Here is a 20271-nt window from a genome sequence, read left to right on the forward strand (position 1 = left end):
AGACATTTGAGCCAATGTCAGTCTGAGTCCAAAGTAAAGCAGGTTTTCTCTCACCCTTCAGATTTTGGGCTGTTTTAAAAACCTAGGAAATTTTTTTGAAGCTTAAGTTTTCTTAGATGGTACTTTAGAAATGTCAAAACTATATGGGTTGCTATATGGGTTCTTTACCCACAACTTACCGGAATAGTTGGTTGAGGAAAAAGCAAGTGGAAGATTGGAATAGAATGAAATGTTGTTGTTGTTTAAAAAAGAAATATTCAAAGAGTGGCAAGTAAGGCTAGACTTTCCCTTTCTTCTTCCAGAAAACTGCTTGCCATGATTCTCTTTTGCCACAAATAAGTAATATCCCCAAATATATAGCTGCAACTTGGTTTTCCTTCACTTCAGTCCCCTATCGGAGAGATGTTCTTAACATTAAAGTCTTAATATCTGTAATCCACATAATAGAATCTGTTAGTAATAATATCTGATTCGCAGCTTTCTTTAACTGTTGATTACAATTTAGAGCAGGGGTTGAAACATGCTGGCCAAGGATAGCCTCCAATATGTTTGACTTCATTATGCTTTTGGGGGGATTTAAAGGCAGTTTAGTGGCTATTATCTAATACATGGCCCATATTATACATTTATGTCAGCTGCATACCCTTCCGAACAGTAGAGTTTATAAATTCTAATTTAAAGTCTCTAATATCCCATGATATCTAGCTACCGAATAAGACTGTAAGTCATCTACCTGCTAACATATAAATGCTAAATAAATATTAGTTTAATTTAAATAACTAATTAATATGTGTTCTTTTATTTTTTAATCCTCACCCAAGGATATTCTTCCATTTATCTTCAGACAGATTGGGAGTGAGGGAGAGAGAGAGAAGCATCGATGTGAGAGAGACACAGCTACTGATTGCCCTCCCGCACAACCCCGACCAGGGCCGGGGATGAACCGCAACCGAGGTACATGCCCTTGACCAGAATCGAATCCATGACTCTTTGGTCTGTGGGCCGAGATTCTAACTGCTGAGCCAAACCAGCCAGGGCTAATGTGTGTTCTTAAGTACACCTGATTTCTTCCCTGGCTGGTTGCTCAGCGGTTAGAGTGTCGGCCCCGGACCAATGAGTCAAGGGTTTGATTCCAGTCAAGGGCATGCACCTCAGTTCGGCCCTGGCCCTGGTCAGGGTCCTGCGGGAGGGCAACTAGTAGATGTGTCTCTCTCACATCGATGCTTCTCTCTCTCTCCCTCACTCCTAATCTGTCTGAAGATAAATGGAAGAATATCCTCAGGTGAGGATTAAAAAATAATAATACACTTGATTTCTGTGTAAATTATTTTCCTTTCACAGTATTAATCCTGTTTCTTTTTCCTAATTTCTTCCCTCCTTGATCAATTTAACCCACTCGATTTTGAACTCAGTACTTTGAATGTTGTAATGTGACCCTGTCGCAGCTACTGTCTCCAGCCAGGTTCAAGGTCCTGTGTAATTCCAGCGGAAGTTGTAATACACACCTTGAGCAGGAATTCCTGAGCATTTATAAAACATGAAGACTGATACCTGGCAGTTTGATTGAAGAAATGTGAGGAGGAGGAGGAGTATTTGGCAATATTCCTGCTGTTTGGGGACCCCCAAGGCCACCCATATGTTTGATGATTCATTGAAAGGACTCACAGGGCTCACCAGAGAGAGTTTATCACAGTCACTCTCGCTTCTAAGGCGGGGAACAGACATGCTCACTGTGCTCCTCCTCCAGCTATGAAAATGCAATGCATGTGACGTTGCTCCCCCAGAAAGCCTGTTAGAGACAAGTTTTTATTAAAAGCTACTCACATATGCACCTGCTACCCGCAACTGCCAAAGTACCACACTCCTAGGAAAAAAGCCCATGTGCATCGTAAGTCACATTGTTGGTACAGGGTAGGCACTCTTATCAATTCGGCAGCTTTTCATCAGTGCAGAGAATTCTTTAGAAGCTGTGTTCCAAATACAAGCCAAGAGCCAACCTTGGGAGCAGATTTTTCTAAAAATAGAAGTCGCAAGCCTCTGTGTTAACCTACTGTCTAAAATTCGTTATGATAGGTTTGGGGAGTAAAAAGCTGTAGAAGGAAGAAAGGATTTCAAAAACAGTCTTGTAGCCTGTCCGATGACTGCAGAAAGATGCTGGGAATTCTTGCAAAGTTGGAAAAGGTCTGCCGACCAGCCTGGCCCAATTTCTTGTTTGATGAAAACAATAGCGAAAACCACCAATTATAATAAACTGTAGCTTACTCCTGTTTCCATCCTATTAAGGACGTCTAATTAGAAACTCTGATTCATCTAAGAAATTCCAACGCCACAAAAAAACACACTCTCAGGAGAAAGATGGTCAGAAACAAGAGGCTTAGATGTTATGTTGCTAAACTATAATCAGAGTCTCTGCAAGGTGATTGTCCGGTGGAGAGAATAGAGGAATTGAAAGCGAAAGGCTATCTGTAAGATAATATTTTTTCAAAAGTAAAATGTGGTGTATAGTGAAAACGTCCTGGTTCTCATTAGACAGCTGAAGTAAATTCCAAAATGAAGAAAGATCTGGGTTAGAAATTTTCCCCGAAGTAGAGGAAGCTAGATAAGACCCAAAGAGGAAATGAAAGCATGGGTCTTGGTAGTCTGGCTCAACTTTTTATATTTAATGTGAAAGGGAACTGCATGGGATGCTCTTTAAGTCCAATTGTGAAAGGGGTGCTCTGCTTTTCTTCACATCGCCACCCCTCAAAACCCACGCCTGGGTGTGGCTCGGGTGCGCCCCGCTGGCCGGCGGATGCCATTCCGCCCCTCTCCCATCGACAGCCACCCTCAGCTGAAGATCTCATCGATTATTTGACATTCACTCAACAATTCCTTTTTAAGCCACTATTTTGTGCCTTTATAATAAGAGTTTAGGAAGTAGTGAGTAAAACCAAGACCCCTGCCCACATAAAACAGGGGCAAGGGAACGAAGGAATAAAATAAAAAGCAGTAAAGATATAGTACATCAGGGGACATTAAGTGCTGTAGGAGAAAATAGAAAGAGAAGACTTCCCGGAACCAGGGACTAGAGCACCTGGACAGATGCTCAGGTGAGAGGCTGGCTTTCCAGAGGAATAGGGACCAGGAAGGCTCACAGTTCTCCCGGAGTCTGCATTGCCTAAGGCAGGAAGACAGGCCTCTCCTTGGGATCCAGGAGCGAGTGGAGACAGGGGGCCTTTATCCCCCGCCCACTCTCCAGAAGTCGCTTGTAATTATCTCCTTCAGGTCATGAGAAAGGAAAAGATTGAAGGCAGGTAAAAATTAGGAATAATAAAGAGCTATAAAAATAAAGTCGTGGAGGCCAAAATTATATTGTATTTTAAATTGTATTGTTTCCCCACCTAGTGGTGAGAAATCAGCTTGTCAGACGTTCTGCTGATTTACTCAGACATTTGGAGAGGCATTGATATGGGTCAAAAGAGCATATTTATCACTAATGTTCAAATCAACATCTTCCGTGTCACACGCTTTTTATGCTACTTTTAAAAATGTGCTATGATTTTAACAGCACAACTAATTGTTCACATGAAAACAGAACCAATGGTTGACTCTTTTGGTATACAAAACAAACTGCATGGTTATTAATAGTAATGAGACAGGACAAGTGAGGTAATTAGAAATAACAAAGAATGGGAAGTGACCGAGGTTGGGAAAGGAAAGGTTAAATAGTTCTTTTCCCTGGTTTTTGTTTGGTTTGGTTTTGGATTTGGGGGCTCTAAAATTTGAGGAAAAGTAAGAATTTACCATCATAAGCTTTGTATTCATTACAAATGCTTTAAATTCTCCCGGATTTAAGACTGGCCAGATGGCCGTGCACTGCCACTGCCTTTGGAGAATGTGGCTTCCCCACTCGGAGCTGTATCATTCCTCACGCCGTGGACGTGGTACGGGAAGACACGTCCCCGAGGAAAGTTCGCAGCATTTCATCCTAGTGGGCAGGTGCAGGACAGCGTCACGTGTGTCACTTAGATTTCCTCCTCCTTTGAAAAACAACAACAAAAACCAACCCGAACTGACAATTAAAAGGGAAAGTCATGAATAAAAGCCACGAGTAGCGAATAAGGCTTAAAGGGCAACAGCTTCACGTCCTTAAAAGTCAGGAAATAAGCTCTAATACTTTCCAAAAATGCCAGTCATGACGACGGCCATGACACAGCTTGTATCCTGCCTGTTTAATTCTGCTTGCTGTAGCCTGACAACACAGAACTCTGGTGGACGCCTCTTGACGAGACGTGCTATTATCACAGCTGATAAGCACCCTTTTCTCTCCTTCACCCCCTCCCTCTGTTTAGTTTTCTAGGACTTTGCCTCTTTATCTCTCTGTGGAGCTTTTCTCAATATCGGGAGCACTTCTTCGGGGTGATTGGTGACACTTTGACCTGGATTTTCTCATGACATTCATGTAGTTCTCCTCATTATTTTCCCTTTGACTCTTCACCAGCATTCCTGTTCTTATCACTATTCCTGATTTGTTGAATATTTCCATGTTATCCATTTGTGAATTCAGACCTAGATAAAATAAACTAAGATTTACATGCTGTAATGTTGGGTCCATGAACAAATGTATGCATGCAAACATTGTCTACAAGTATTAAATGGTTTGCATAACGTGTAGACACATGAATAGGAATTTGATATGCAGATAGCCTTCATTTTGCTAGTATCTCTTATTTATCTAAGTGTTTTAGGAATTAAACTATATGTCTAGTAGTATTTTTGCCTTAATATTCTTCACAAATGATAATAAGTAATTCACTTAAGTAATGAAAGTTATTTAGTTTCTTAGTATTACTAAAACATCATTAATGCATCAGAAAAAAAGTCCTGTGTATGACAATAATGATTCCTACAGCATTCTAAAAATGACGGTCATAATAATAAATTAACTCACAGAGTGACAACCTCTTTTTTCACGGGGTTTATGGTCTTAGTAGGAAGAGTGACATGCATCAGTTTCTCTGTAATTATGGTAATATAGAATAATCACTATAATGGACCAATGTATGACATAGAAGATGCAACTACATGGGCTTAGGAGAGTCAGGGATAACTTCTCAGAAGAGGGAGTGTTTAAGGAGAAGCTTAAAAATTAGGAAGGGCCACCAGCAGGGGGATGAGGGGGGACACAGCAGGGCCAAGCATGGAAGAGCAAGACACCAGAGAGTGTTCAGAGTAAATCAGTTCTCTATTAATACATGAAAAGAAAATAATGGAAAAAGAGGAAATATGATAAATAAAACTGCAAAAGAACAGGGATAGTAAAAACCTTATATACCATGAAAAGGGCTATAGATTTGATTCTGCAGAATGTCAATATTTTAATGTCTAAGGTATTTATATCTTGTGTTTTTGTTGTGTGTTTTTTTTATCCTCACCCGAGGACATTTTTCCATTTTTTGTTCAGATAGAGCGAGAGGGAGAGAGAGGAAGAGAGAGAGAGAGAAACATCGATGTGAAGGGACACATCGAGTGGCTGCCACCCGCACGACCAACCAGGGCCGGGGACAAACTGCAACCGAGGTACGTGCCCTTAGCGGGAACCGAACCCGGGTCTCTCTGTACCGCAGGCCGGCGCTCCAACCGCTGAGCCAAACCGGCCAGGGCTATATCTTGTGTTGTAATTAATATTCAATTCATTATAGTTTATGCAAAGGCCTAGTTTATTTTAAGTACTTAAATTTCTATAATATAACTTGCTGTCCTATTTTTACATCTAGTGAGTTTTATTTAAGTAACTATTTTTAGTGGGATCTTTCATTAATGATTGGACAACTTCTTTCAAATCATATATAGTTAATTGGCTTACATGTTTTACATTGTATGTATAAATTTATATGTTGAATTTTTTAGCATTCAAATACCTGACTGAACAAATTTAATAACTCTTCTAAGCGCCCAGCTGCTGTGGCTCTGTGGTTGAGCGTCAACCCATGCACCAAGAGGGCGCCAGTTCAATTCCCAGTCAGAGCACATGCCCAGGTTGTGGGCCTGATCCCCAGTGAGAGGCATGCAGGAGGCTGCCAATCAGTGTTCTCTCTCATTAATGTTTCTATCCCTCTCTCCCTCTCCCTTCCTTTCTCTCTAAAAATCAATAAAGAAAAAAAAATTAGTAACTCTACTAAGCAAAACCCTTTCAAGAACTTAAATAATTCTTAATAATCTGTTAAACCAATCTAGTCCTCTAAAATATTCCAGTTTCATTTGCAATTGAATCTTTCTTATACTTTTTAGGAAGCATATTTATTTTGAAAAAAAAATGTAAGCATATAATAGGCAGGGAGAATAGTATAATGAACTCCCATGACCCTATAACCCATTTCAACAATTATACATTCATTACCAGTCTTTTTTCTTTTAATCCTCACCTGAGGATATTTTTCCATTGATCATCAGATAGAGTGGGAGGGAGGGAGAAAGAGAGAGAGAGAGAGAAACATGGAAGCCAGAAAGACACATCAACTGGTTGCCTCCCACACAACCTGACCAAGGCTTGGATGAACAGCAGCTGAGGTATATGCCTTTGACCGGAATCAAACCCATAACTTATTGGTCCACGGGCCGACGTGCTAACCTCTGAGCCAAACTGACCAGGGCTCATTACCAGTCTTATTTCATCTAAATCCCTACCCATCTATCTCTCTTCTCATATTATTTTGAAATTAATAACCTGCTAAAATATGAATTTTACCAAAATTAAGATAATATGTGAAGCTTTGCAGGGTATTTGAGACCATTCAGAGACAGATGAAGAGTAAAAAGAATTAAGGAAGCCAAGACCAGAATACAAGTGAACATCATCACTTAAAGAGGAAATCAGGGGGAAATAAACCCACAAAGGAAATTGTGGGATAGTGGTCAGACAGACAAGCATTCAGAAAGGGTAGATTTGTCATTGAAACAAAAGAAACTCAAGGAAGGCAAAATGGCCAATACTGTTAAGGGCCACAAAGCAATCAATCGAGATGCAGCCTGGAAGGTGTCCAGTGGATTTGGTACTTGAGTCTTTTAAGAGTAGTTTCAGGAAGGATTGGCAATAGAAGCCAGATTGTTGTCATGAAGAAATGAAAGGGAGGAGAGTGAGTGAAGTCAGTGATGACAGACATCTTTTTTACTTTGGCTGGAAAAGGCAAGATTATCTTGTGGTAGTGTAGAGGATTTAGAAAGGCAAAGAGAAGTGTTTGTTCTTTATAAATGAGAGTCACTTGGGCTGAAGAAGAAAAAAAGAGAGAGATTTAGAGATGGTTAATAAAAGAAGAGGAGAAACAATAATAATAATAATAATAGAAATAATATCACGATGCACAGAAGAAAAGGGATAAAAGGATTAAAATCACTGAGGATTCGGATGGGATTCAGAACATGGTTGGAAAGAATTTTAGTAGGGAGAAGGTAAGGATGCGTATAACTGTAGGTAAGTTTTTGGGTTAAAATAATGTATTTCTTAAGAGAATTCACACCCAATAACTGCTATTTGATCAGTGAAATAAGAAATAAGACATCTGATTATAGAGGAGAGAAGAGGAATAGGAGATTTGGGGAAAGTGGTGAAGGTTTTGAATAGCCATTGAGACAGATGATGCAAGAGAGGGTTGACCAGAAAACACACACACACACACACACACACACACACATACACAAAACATGTAATGAGATTGTAGAAGAGTGTAGAGAGGGTACAATTGAGATTGAATCCCAATTTGTAATCTCTGGAATCAATAAAATTACAATTTTCTCCAGCTATGCTAATCAACCTGAAAATAGAGATAGAAGATATAGATGGTTCCATAACTCATGAGGGATTTGCCAGACCCAGGTATTAGTAACTGTTCAGAGCAGATGGAGTGAAGTGGTTTGCAATGAAGCACGTTGGAGTTCAAGCCACAAATGACGGGAGCAAAGCCATGTGGGGAACCTTTGGAAAAGAGGAAGGATTGGAACTAATTCTCTTGGGTACCTATATTATAAAGCCAATAAAATGCCTTCAGAATCCCAGCACTGAATTAGTGATATAATGCTGTTTTAACAACAACAAAACTACTGCTGCCCTGAAGCAATGGCTTCATTGTGTGTGTTCACTGTGAATGGACCGTCCGTGCTCAAGCTCCCTGGTTCTCCATTTTTTGCATCAGTAGCGGCATAAATATAGGGCTAAAGCCTATTCTAATGCCTTCTGAAGTTTTACACCAGAGCAGATACTAAAAAGAAGAGAATAATTTTTTAAAATATCCCTTTACTGTTATTTATCTTTTTATTACAAGGTGAGCATCTATTTGTTCCATGTTCACTTTTCTTCCTTCTTTCCAGAAGCATTCTCAGTGATGAAAACCAAGATGGTGTCATGCATTTGGATGGTAAGGGGCAAAAAGATGTTTTATTTGTCTTTCTGTTACCTCGAATTACAGAAGTTTAAGTTGATCACTCCCATACCATTATTAATGGGTCATCATCACCATGGATCCATACAAGACCCCTCTCTGGTTTTATTTATTTATTCATTTCATCTCCATGATCCACTCCCTTTTCTCTCTTCCCCTTACCAGAGACAAATAGTCTAATGTATTTAATGTGTATATGTCTGTACATATTCATTGCATACTGTTGTATGTGTATCTATATTTCAGTTTACATGAACACTGTGTTAGCGCTCACTTTGATTTTTTTTTCACACTCAGCAGCATGTGTTGTGGGAGATGCATCCATGTTGCTATATGTACCATATTTAATTTGTTGCTGTTAACCACAGCACAAGTGTTCTATGTTAAGTACTCCATGGTGTGCATCCTATGCATTCACACTTTACCTCCAAATCACTAGTACCGCAAATAATGATTCAGTGCACCTCTTGCCCCCATGTGGACCTCGGAGAGGCTTCTGTTAGCATGTATACATCCAGCATATTCATTCTGACTGAGTAGGAGTGCATCTGGGTATATTCCCATCGGCAGAGCAGGAGGGTCCAAGACGCCGACCTTTCACCAGTACATGGTATGAGAATCATTCAGCTTTCCAATTGCTTCCGGTCTGATGTGTAAGATGATATTTCATCTTTGTCTCGCTGCTTATTGTTGAGTCCAAACACTTCATTTGTGTTTTAACCTTTGTATTGCCTCTTCTGGAAGTTGTCAGTTTATATCCTTTGACCATTTTTTTCTTGGGGTTGATGTTCTTTTCTGGTTGACGTGTAGGAGGAGGAGGAGTTTCTTGTATTCCCGATATTAATCCCATGGCAGTTGCAGACACTGCAAATACATGCACTCATCCTGTTCATTGTCTAACTTAATCTGTGCTGTCTCTTACTGAACATAATAAATATTAATACAATAAAAATTATTCATTTTTATCTTACAATGTATGCTTAACAAGTTTTAGTGAAGAAGTCCTATTCTTAGGAAATAAAAAATTATTATTTTTTTCTTCTATGAACTTTATCCCTTGTAGTTAGATCTTTAACCTCTTTTCAATCCACCTTTGAGGAATTAGTAGAAATCCAGATTTGTAGCCTCATGCATGGAGCCTGTTTTCCCATTACCATACTATGAAATCCACCCTGTTCTCATTAATTCGTAATGCCACCTTTATACCATATCAACTGTGTGTGTGTGTGTGTGTGTGTGCATTACACGTGTGTCTATGTAAGTGTGAGTATCTGTCTCTGAGTTCTCTATTCCACTGGTCTATCTGTTTCTATACCAACACCACATTGTTTTTATTATTGTTGTTTTAATTATGTCTTAATATCTGGTAATTAGCTGATATTACTGAATACTTGATCAGTAAAATATTATGTTTAAAAAAATCTAATTAACTTAATCTGTTTGATATATGAAAGTGAATCATTGGGAACAAGTAAATCAAAAAGTGCAAGTTAAAAAGGAAGGAGTAAAAGCTAATTGTGATTTTCTGATAATACCTTTGCTCCAGGCAAGCACACAGAATCAAATGTGTACACCTTTCATCAAGAGAATAAAGGGTGTCTTCAATATCTTATGAAAGCCAATGAAATGACTCAATAATTAAATTATGAGAATCAAAAAGCCATAGTAAGGATCTAAACCACATAGTCTACTTTGTACTTCTATATCTCTGCTAAAACATAAGTGTTGTTAGATTATGAACTATCTGGAATATTATACCTAGTACCGTGTATTAAAGTGCTTCTTAATTACAGTATGTTCAATTTGATTCTTTTTTTAACCCCTTTAGGTGCTGGGAATCTAGATGAGGTCAGTTTTTTTCCCTTCCAATATTATATTGCTGTAACTGGAATATTTAACAATCATTATGATTAATGTTCTATTGGTATAAACCAACAAATGAAAAGTCTTATGAGTAAAGATGATATTTTTTCATTTATGATCTTAGTTCATCTAAAATGCTTGAGACATTAAATATGCATCATCACTTCGACTTGTAGTTATTTGGTGGCACTAGACACGAACTTAAGTCTGGCTGTACATCTGAATTATATAGCAGGACATGAAGTGAAATCTTTTGGGGTTTACTTTCATAATCTATCTCTAAAAAGGAAAATAAATATTTTAAACAAGCCAAATTCAACTACGCTTAAATTCAGGCTTGTTTAACTAAGTACTTGATCTATGTAATATGGGTATGCTCCCTTTTCGAATAATTAAAATTAATCATTATTCATGTTTTCTTGACAGGAAGAAAGTGAAGGAGAAACATATGAAGACATGTATGAGTTACCTTTTTTTTTTTTTTTGCCATGACATTTTGCTTCTAAGATGAATACAACCTTTTGTAGGAGGGAGGGTGGGTGGATATTAAACCCGGGGTGGGGGTGGGGGGCTTTATTGCTCTAATGACTAACATATAATGGTAACCTTTATTTTAATACAAAGGACTAAAGATTCTTTTCTTGTCTGAGGGTATCACAGAGAACTGTTAAAATGCTGTTGTGTGAGAGACTACAACAGCCTGTAGATAGACCACTTGTGTGCGCTCTTGTACCCGTGAGTTCATGGATGTTGGGGGATGGGGGCGGGGAGGAGATTGATTCTATTCATGCTGACAAGCAGCAAGAACAGGGCCTTTACAAACTGTGTCTTCCACTTGTTGGCACAAGCTGTGAGGGAAAGCAGAGCCTTTGGGAGGATCCCTCGTTTGGATGCCTCCTGCTGGCTTTGGGAACAATCTCGCACATCTAGTAATGTTGGCTTTTCACCTTGATCGAGACTTCAGATACTGTCTTCTGTGGGTAGACACCTCTCTAGTTGGTGAGACTTATCACATCAATACTGCAGCTATTGAAACAACCTGACAATATTTATCCACAGAGAGACATCCAAAGAACGGGAGAAGAAAAGGGAAAAGGAGGAAAGAAAGAGATTAGAGCTGGAGAAAAAGGAACAGAAGGAGAGAGAAAAGAAAGAACAAGAGATAAAGAAGAAATTTAAAGTAAGAGTTTGCTTGCTGATAGGTGGAAAAGAGTAACCTCTTTTTATAATTTTCACACAAAACGGACTCCATTCTTGAAACCTTACATGGTTGGAGAGTAACTTAATTATTGTTTTCTAAGGAGTAACTATCCTTACAACATATATATAGTCTAATATGCTCCTTTATCCCTATACTGAAAATTTAATATGATAAAATTCAAATAAAATATGGTGGCTTATAATTAGTGGGCACCCAACAAATTATAAATTTGTTCACTGAGTGAATGAATACTCTGTTACTCAAATCCACTGTAGTTCTCCTCGTTACACACGTCACATTAACCTACTTATGCCTGCGCTTTGGACCACACACATCCCTGGGGCATCTATTATAGTGATGCAAGGGGCACAGGTGCCTCGGGACGAACCAGACCTGTCTCAGAATAAAGTTGCTATGAGCTACTCTAACTGCCAGCGTCTAGCCCTGACTTACATTTTGCCTGGACTTTAAGCCTGTGGACACGCTGGCTCCTGATTCCTGCCATTTCTAGGCCCCTTCATCTCCCTGGATTTCTGACCTCTGTCTCCTCCGATCTCTGATTTCTAATTGTGTGACATTTTACTGCCACTAACACTAGACGCAGGTTATCTTCTCTTGGCTACACCATCTCTGATGACATGGCCCCTGTGGGTCTGGTATATCAGTTCTATAGAGTGAGTTACAGAACGATTCTTTACTTTAGAAAGGGTTCCTATCATGTTCTTGAAACATTAGTTCCCCTGAAACATTCACTAGATAGTTTGAATTATAAAAATTTGATGTGTCTATAACTTCACAGTATATTTATTATATTGAAACAAGAGCCCAACAGCATGGTGCAGGGAAAATGTAAAAATTCCAGCTATCATGGGAGTTATGAGATCATGAGTATATGACTAAGCTTCTCTGAACCCTGGATTCTTACTCTTTAAGGTGAAAATAAACGATACCTCTCCTGAAAGTTCGTGTAATTAAATAAAATAATGTACCTAAAACACTTGTATCTATTATAGGTTCCCATTAAATTTTGAAAACTCTTCCTATATATAAGTCAAATTAGGATTACAATGTGAATATTAAAGCATTTAACTCTTACAGAATGTATGGCTACTAACATTGATGTTTTTCAAGTGGAAAATATGAAAAAATAATTTCTTAAATAAACACATTTTATGAAGAGATGGTTTATAGTTTTGAAGGAATTATGTGATGTTCTTCTCATGTTGCTTTTGGAGATATCAATTTTGCATTGTTTCACTTGTTCCTTCAATTAACATTTTTTTGTAAGAAAAATTCAGTGTGTGGGAATCATACCACTAAATATGAACTCAAATGTATCAAGACTAGGACTTCACAGCTATATTTCTTCTATAAAATGTTAATAGATATTAAGGAAAATAAATTAATATAAGAACTATTACATAGTACCATATTTCCTTAATTCTAAGACATAAAATATTTTACATTTTAAAATTCTGAAATTAGGATACGTCCTGACATTAGTGGCAGATCATAACTTAAATTAAGGTATTTGCTTTCCTTCTTAGTGGTACCTAATGATTTGTCTCACAATTCATAGCATCATGAGTTCAATAAAATCAGGTCAAGTTTCCTCAAAAATCACAATACATATTTGCATATCAAAAGATCCAAGACATTCTGTTTTAGAAGACACATCGATTTAATATTAGGAAATTAGATTGTTAGGATTATTCCCCTGCTGTCAAGAAACCACTATACTCTTCAGGATATTAAAGTTTAAGACCTCACATTTGTTTGCTATTTACAAAGCTATTTCTAAAATGTTATTTTGTGTATAGCAGATAATGTCTACTCCACATTCATAGAAAGACAATATCACAAAGTTAAAAATAAAAAATGGAGAAAGAAAATGCTTTTCCCATGAGTATACCCACCATCGCCACCCACCCTTCCCTTAGCTGTTCTGAGCCTGCAGAGAACCATCAGAATAACTTCTCAATGCAATGTGAGAGAGAAAAAAAACACCTTTGTTTACCAAGCAGACCACCACAGAGTGGAATGTTGTACTTATGTGGCATTCAGTTATTGGTGGCTTCTTCTGCAAGCCTTTCATACAGTTGCTAAGGTCCACAGATCATCACTCCCTCCTGGATCCCAAGCCCACGCACCTGGTCCTGCCTGACCCCTGTGAACGTTCCCTCACTTCTCCTTTAAGAACATTCGCCAAGAGTAACCTTCACCCTCCATTTCTAGTTCAAACTTGTAACTGTTGGAAATAGGCAGGTTGGAAAGTTGTGGACATACTGGCTTTCAAAACTGCATTCTTTAAAGATTTTCTGAATAGTAAGGAAGCCTGTTGTGATTTTTTTTTCTTTCTCCTCTCGCAGCTAACAGGTCCTATTGATGTCATCCATCAAGCCAAAGCTTGCTGTGATGTCAAAGGGGGGAAGAATGAACTGAGCTTCAAACAAGGAGAGCAAATCGAAATCATCCGCATCACAGACAACCCTGAGGGGAAATGGTTGGGCAGAACCTCCAGGGGGTCATGTGAGTCCAAATTTTCCTATAACTTCAAATTGCCATCCTTTGAGCCAAAATAAAAATGTGCACATTCTTCCAGAACTACTCACAACCATTAAGTTAGGAGTTTTGCTCCAGGTGGATAAACATAGGAAGATGTAAAATGATAGAAATAGTTCATCTTCACCTCCTCTGTTATCTTTCAGGGGGAACCATGTAAATGTTGGCTCTAGGGAGGGACAGGGGGCATCAGGCTTCCTTTCATGTTGAAAGGGGGAAAATGAGTCATGCGAATCCATTTGGAATCTCGAGGGTAGGCTTATTCCAAACCACAACAGCGTGAAACGTGGACGTGGTACAGTGACACGTGTGTCTGCGTGGGCAGTCTATAGATCAGAATTGCAAGAAAAGAAAGAAAGGGCCATTTTATTTTATTTTATTTTATTTTATTTTATTTTATTTTATTTTATTTTGTAATAATCCTCACCCGAGGATATTTTTCCATTTATCTTCAGATGGGGCGGAGAAGAGAGAGAAACATCGGTGTGAGAGAGACACAGTGATTGGTTGCCTCCCCCACGACCCTGACCAGGGCCGGGGACAAACTGCAACCGAGTTTCGTGCCCTTGGCCAGAATTGACCTTGAGACTCTGGTCTGCAGGCCGATGCTCTAACCGCTGAGCCACACCTGCCAGGGCATAAGGGGCCACTTTAAAGAGCAAGCGTGCACTTGGTATTTTCTTCGCAACTTTGAACGGCTGAGGCTGGCTGCGCTCACTCCCTGCCCCCTCTAGATGGCTACATCAAAACCACCGCGGTGCAGATCGACTACGACTCGCTGAGACGGAAGAAGACCTCTCTCGGTGCCCTCTCATCGAGACCCGTGGAAGACGACCAAGAAGTGTACGATGATGTTGCAGAACAAGACGACGTCAGCAGGTACGTCAAAGACAGTCTGTGAACAGAGCCGACTGTCTCCTTGCTGGAGATCATGGATGCTCAAGGGCCTTCCAATTCCTCCTGCCCCCTACCGCTGACCTGAATGCGCACAGGAACGCGGCTGTGGGTGCCAGGCCATCTGGAACTCCAGACCGCTTTATTTTACTCTTTGTTTTGTTTTGTTTTGATGGTTTTACCGATTTTTTGAGAGAGAACATCGATATGAGAGAGAACATTGATTGGCTGCCTCCTACTGGGGATCGAGCCATAACCCGGGCGTGTGCCCTGACCAGGAATGGAACTGGGACCTCTCAGTCCATGGGAGGACACTCAGTCCACTAAGTCTCCCCAGCTGGGCACTCTGTTTATATGTATCAAATATCTCTCGAAAAATCATGAGCCATTTGTTCGATCTTGCCAAATTATTGTCGTTCCAAAATGCTGTTCTATAATATTCATTTGACCTTAGGGATATGATGCCTAAAATAAATGTGATTTTGTAAAATGTGAGGCATAAAACAGAACATTTAGTTCTAAGAAATATAAAATGCTTGCCCTGAAATCTTTGAGCCTAAATATATTTGTTGTTCTTATTTGAACATATAATAGAAAATAAAAGAATGCTTTTTACTACAACCCTACTTTGTTCTTTAAAAGTACAAAAGTAAACCCTCAATTCCTTATGATCCCTGTGTATCAACTAAGGGACCACCTTTCCATTGCCCATCATTCCACTAGATGAGGGTGAAGTGCGCACACACAGTGTGGGCACACCTTCCCAGGGCAGAGGAACAGAACCAGGCACCCTTCTGGAGGAGCCCAGCAGGGAGAAGAGCTGTCTTCTTCCACAAGTGTTTTTTTAACACTTGATTTGAGGGAGAGACAGAGAGAAACATTGATGTGAGAGAAACATCATTCTGTTGCCTCCTGCACATACCCCAACTGGGGATCAAACCCACAACCTAGGCATGTGCCTTGACCTTTTCTTCTCCCCTCCCCCTCTCAGTCTTCCACTTCCTTTCTCCCTGCCCTCTCTTCTGTCTCTTTTCCCTAGCTCTGACTTTCCTTGCCCTTTCTTCTCCTTCTTGCTTTTCCATTCCCCTTCTCCTTTCATTCCTTCTTCCCTCCAGTATCTTCCCTTCCTGTTAAAATCATAATCCATCAAGTTGAAGGAAACGCAGAAGGACAGTATCCAGCCCGGTAACAAACCCTTGTTTTCCTGGGCCCGCACTGCGGCCTCGGGCATCAGCCACCGTGGTCCCAGAACACAGGCTCTGTGCTAGATCTTCATGCGGGTAAAACGCGTCTGCATTCTTCGGAGCTCAGATGTCAAAGAAAAGATGTTTTCATTATCAGCCATGTGAAAAACATAAAACTATCCAAATAGTACCATACTTTTAAGACACATGAGGAGTTAAATTTTCCCTCATGAAATTTGTTGTGTTGTTTTCCAGCAGTTCTGTCTTTCTGAAATGAATTATAGCATGCAATGCCTTCTTTACCACGTCATGACCATAAATTGTGCAAAGTATATCAAAGCATGCAACATGTACCCTGGAGTCTACGGATCACGAAATGGCTCTAGTCATCAGAAACCCATTAACCTAGTTTGGGAGTCAGTAAATGTCAGTTTCAAGGTCAGTTGAAGTGCTAAATGGTCATAGTCTGAGATTTACAGAATTTTTTGGACACATGGCATTCCACATATATTATCATGTGACAGTACATTTCTCTTTTCCTTATTTTTTCAAAACCACATTTCTCTTATTTTGGAGTTGAAGAACCACAATCATGTTAATAAATACATATGTATTCTGATATACATACTCAAGGAAAAAGAATGAATCCACCAAAAAGAATGATGTTCTTAAAATTGAGCATTATTTTTTTTAACACTTTTGATTTGAGGGAGAGACAGAGAGAAACATTGATGTGAGAGAAACATCAATCTGTTGCCTCCTGCACATACCCCAACTGGGGATCAAACCCACAACCTAGGCATGTGCCCTGACCAGGAATTGAACCAGCACCCTTTGGTGTCTGGGATGATGCTCAACCAACTGAGCCACACCAGCCAGGGCTTGAAATTGAGCATTATTTAACCTTAACAGATGACTATTTTCCCAAACTAACACTACCATCTTTTCCATTTTAGCAAGTCTGTACATATCATAGCTCCAAAGACGTGCTCCACTTAGTAAACATGTAGCAGAGAATCTTTTATGTAATAAAACGGAACTGGAGGAGGTGTATGGTTTTAATGCTCCATATTTTAAACAAGTATAGACCCACAATATTTACCAGCCTCTATCCCTCTCATGCATATTTAAGAAGTAAAAGAAAGAAGAGACATAATTTCTACACGAGTTTTGCTTTTGAAACTGCAGCTGCTGCTGGCAGGGATCTCATAACAGAACATGCTTTGTCCTCAGAACAAGGAAGGATGCTGACCACAGCCAGCAGCCTGCCCCGGCAAGAATAAGGGAGGCGCCCTCCTCGCCTCCCTTCTCCCGATGCCTCCTGGGCCCTTGCACTGCCTACCTCTTTCCTGGCCCCTCCAGGGTGAGGACAGCTGACTGTGCATTTAAGCTCTCTGAGCAGACAGGAGGCTTAAAACCACAGGTCCTGACAGCTGTTCTTCTCTTTTTCTTCTCATTTAAAGCAGTTGGGGGGGGGGGGCGGATATGAAAATTTAAGGAAAAGGAAATTGCACATGCAAATTCCAATCCTCCATCACACAGCAAAATCTTTCTACGTCCGTTTCCCACTCTTTGTCCTTCTGTTCATTCTTTTCTTTTTCTCGTCCCTTTCTCTTTCCTCACACTCTCCTTCTCCTTACCTCAACTCCATCTGTTACATGTTTTGTATTCTGAACAGTATTTTAAAAAGCTAAGAATTGCTTTAGGCCCCACTGGAGTGGATCACTGGTCGAATGTTGACCCATGCACCAAGAGGTCGCTGGTTCAATTCCCAGTCAGGGCACATGCCCAGGCTGTGGGCCAAATTCCCAGTGGGGGCCGTGCAGGAGGCGACCAATCGATGCTCTCTCTCATCGATGTTTCTATCTCTCTCTCCCTCTCCCTTCCTCTCTCTCTAAAAGCAATAAGGAAAAAATTTTTTAAAAAGGATTGCTCTAGGAATGGAATAACGTGTGGCAGCTTTGTTCCCGGTTATCATAACCTCTTTCGTTGGGAATTGAGTATCAGAATCTCCAAAATGGGATCGATTTGCCAGGAATGGCAGCCAACCAGACTGTAACTCTTCACATGGTTCTAACGCTCTGCTTTCTGCTCAAAAGGGGGTGTCAGAGAATATGAGTGTGGAAATAGTATGTAAGTAAAGAAGATACTTGAACTTTATCCAAAGTGAATTCCTTGCTTATCCAGAAAGACATTTATAGCATGTTTTTCTGTAAAGTTCCATTAGCAAGAGTTTTCGTGTGTTTTTCCCCCCAAATTAACAGTAGATCTGCATCCGACCACTTTCTTTGATCTGCCTTTAAGACTGAGGAATCAGCTGTGAGTGTACAGCTATGCTGTGTGGTTGTGCTGTCAGGCTGTCTCTGTTGTGGGTGGATGATCCAAAGGGAAGACTGAGGAATCAGATGTGAGTGTACAGCTATGCTGTGTGGTTGTGCTGTCAGGCTGTCTCTGTTGTGGGTGGATGATCCAAAGGGAAGACTGAGGAATCAGATGTGAGTGTACAGTTATGCTGTGTGGTTGTGCTGTCAGACTGTTGTGGGTGGATGATCCAAAGGATGGCCATGCAGGGGGTGAGCCAGGTGCCGCCAAACCAGCGCTCTATGGGAAGGCAGGACGCTGAGGTTCTGATCTCAGCTCTTCAGTTCACTGAAAGGGTTTGGTGAAGTCATTTAATTTCTCAGAGATTCTGTTTCTTGTGCACAGATTGAGAGAATTGAAGCAGATGAATTCAGAGATTTTCCAGTTCTCGCAGTTTACACTTCCTTTGCTGTCATAGAATTCACATTTTAGTGGCAAACAGGCAAGAAAATAGGCGATTATAAAATCGGGATATAGAATGTTATGGAGATAAAGAAATACAAGCAGTCTGGATTTGGAAAATCACGGACCACACTCTATAAAGCCCCATGAATAAGATTTCAATTTTTTTTTAAAGTTCTCCCTTTTAAAATAAAATGTAATGGTACTAAGAGTAAAATGCTGTGGTTATAAGATGTTGAAATAGAATTGAATGTAATGCAATAATGACTCCTGGAATAATACTATTTTTTTAAATAAGTCTATCTGTGGAATGATGTAATAATGTATAATCTGAAAACTGCTTTGTGGGGAAATGTTAGAAGCAAACAGTATCATTGTTTTGAATAATTTATGCAATATCAAAACTCACTTGATTCTTATTAGGTTTGTTTTGTTTTGTATTTTGCTTATTGCTATGGGCCTTGTTACTATTCATCTCTTAGGATAAACAACAATTTTTCTTCCTCTTTACATATATCAGCCTAAGAACTTTTTAAAAATTTTTTTCTTTAGTGCTTTTTTTTTTTTAGAGAGGGAGGAAGGGAGAGGGAGAGAGAGAGAAAAACATGAATGAGAGAAAACATCAATTGGCCGCCTCCTGCATCCCCCCTACTGGAGATTGGGCCCACACCCTGGGCATGTGCCCTGACCAGGAATCGAACCAGCAACCTCTTGGTGCATGGGTTAATGCTCAACCACTGAGCCATACCAGCCAGACCAGCCTAAGAACTTTTAACTGGAGTATTATTTCTCTTTGGTATAACTACTCAATACATGTACTTCCCTTCCTGATAAATAATTAATATACTAATTTAAGTTGTCTTTGTTTTTTTCCTAGCCACAGTCAGAGTGGAAGTGGAGGTAAGCCACACTCTTTTAGCAGAAGTTTCTCCAAGCCTTCAACATTTTTGTGTATATTAATGACAGAACGCTTTTGTTTACACCACATTAAAGTGGTGGAAAGAACACTGGACTGAAACCAATGACCTGAATTTCATTCCTGGTCACTGAGAGACCCTGAGCAATTCACTTCTTTCTCCCAAGAGAGAAAGCGCCTAGGGTGACCCTACTTCCGTGTGCCCAGGGCGGTCTGGATCGTGCCAGACGTACAGGTGTCATTGCCCAGAGCATCCTCCTTCACTTTGGAGTATCCTCAGTGACTTATATGTCACCTTAGCTGTGACTCTTAAAGACTCCTTGTCTTCTCACCAGCAAAATAAGGGAGTTTTACTAATACCTTGCAGTGCTAACATTTTCATCCTAAAAGTCACATTTCAAGTTCATTGTGCATATTTATTTTTTATTTTTATTGAATTTATTGGAGTGACATTGGTTAATAGAATTATATAGG

General features: G+C 39.8%; 1 protein-coding gene across 2 annotated transcripts in view; it reads left to right on the top strand.

Moving 5' to 3' along the window:
* The window catches only part of FYB1 (FYN binding protein 1), a 154748-nt gene that overhangs the window by 107527 nt on the left and 26950 nt on the right, over positions 1-20271 (top strand). For both annotated transcript variants that reach the window (XM_036280079.1, XM_036280080.1), the window contains exons 4-10: positions 8344-8390; positions 10243-10262; positions 10704-10735; positions 11337-11457; positions 13848-14007; positions 14775-14919; positions 19759-19781. In XM_036280079.1, coding sequence (XP_036135972.1) covers positions 8344-8390; positions 10243-10262; positions 10704-10735; positions 11337-11457; positions 13848-14007; positions 14775-14919; positions 19759-19781 — 548 coding nt within the window. The remainder of the gene's footprint in view (positions 1-8343; positions 8391-10242; positions 10263-10703; positions 10736-11336; positions 11458-13847; positions 14008-14774; positions 14920-19758; positions 19782-20271) is intronic.

This window comes from Molossus molossus, unplaced genomic scaffold, assembly GCF_014108415.1.
Source record: "Molossus molossus isolate mMolMol1 unplaced genomic scaffold, mMolMol1.p scaffold_m16_p_3, whole genome shotgun sequence".
Lineage (NCBI taxonomy): Eukaryota > Metazoa > Chordata > Mammalia > Chiroptera > Molossidae > Molossus > Molossus molossus.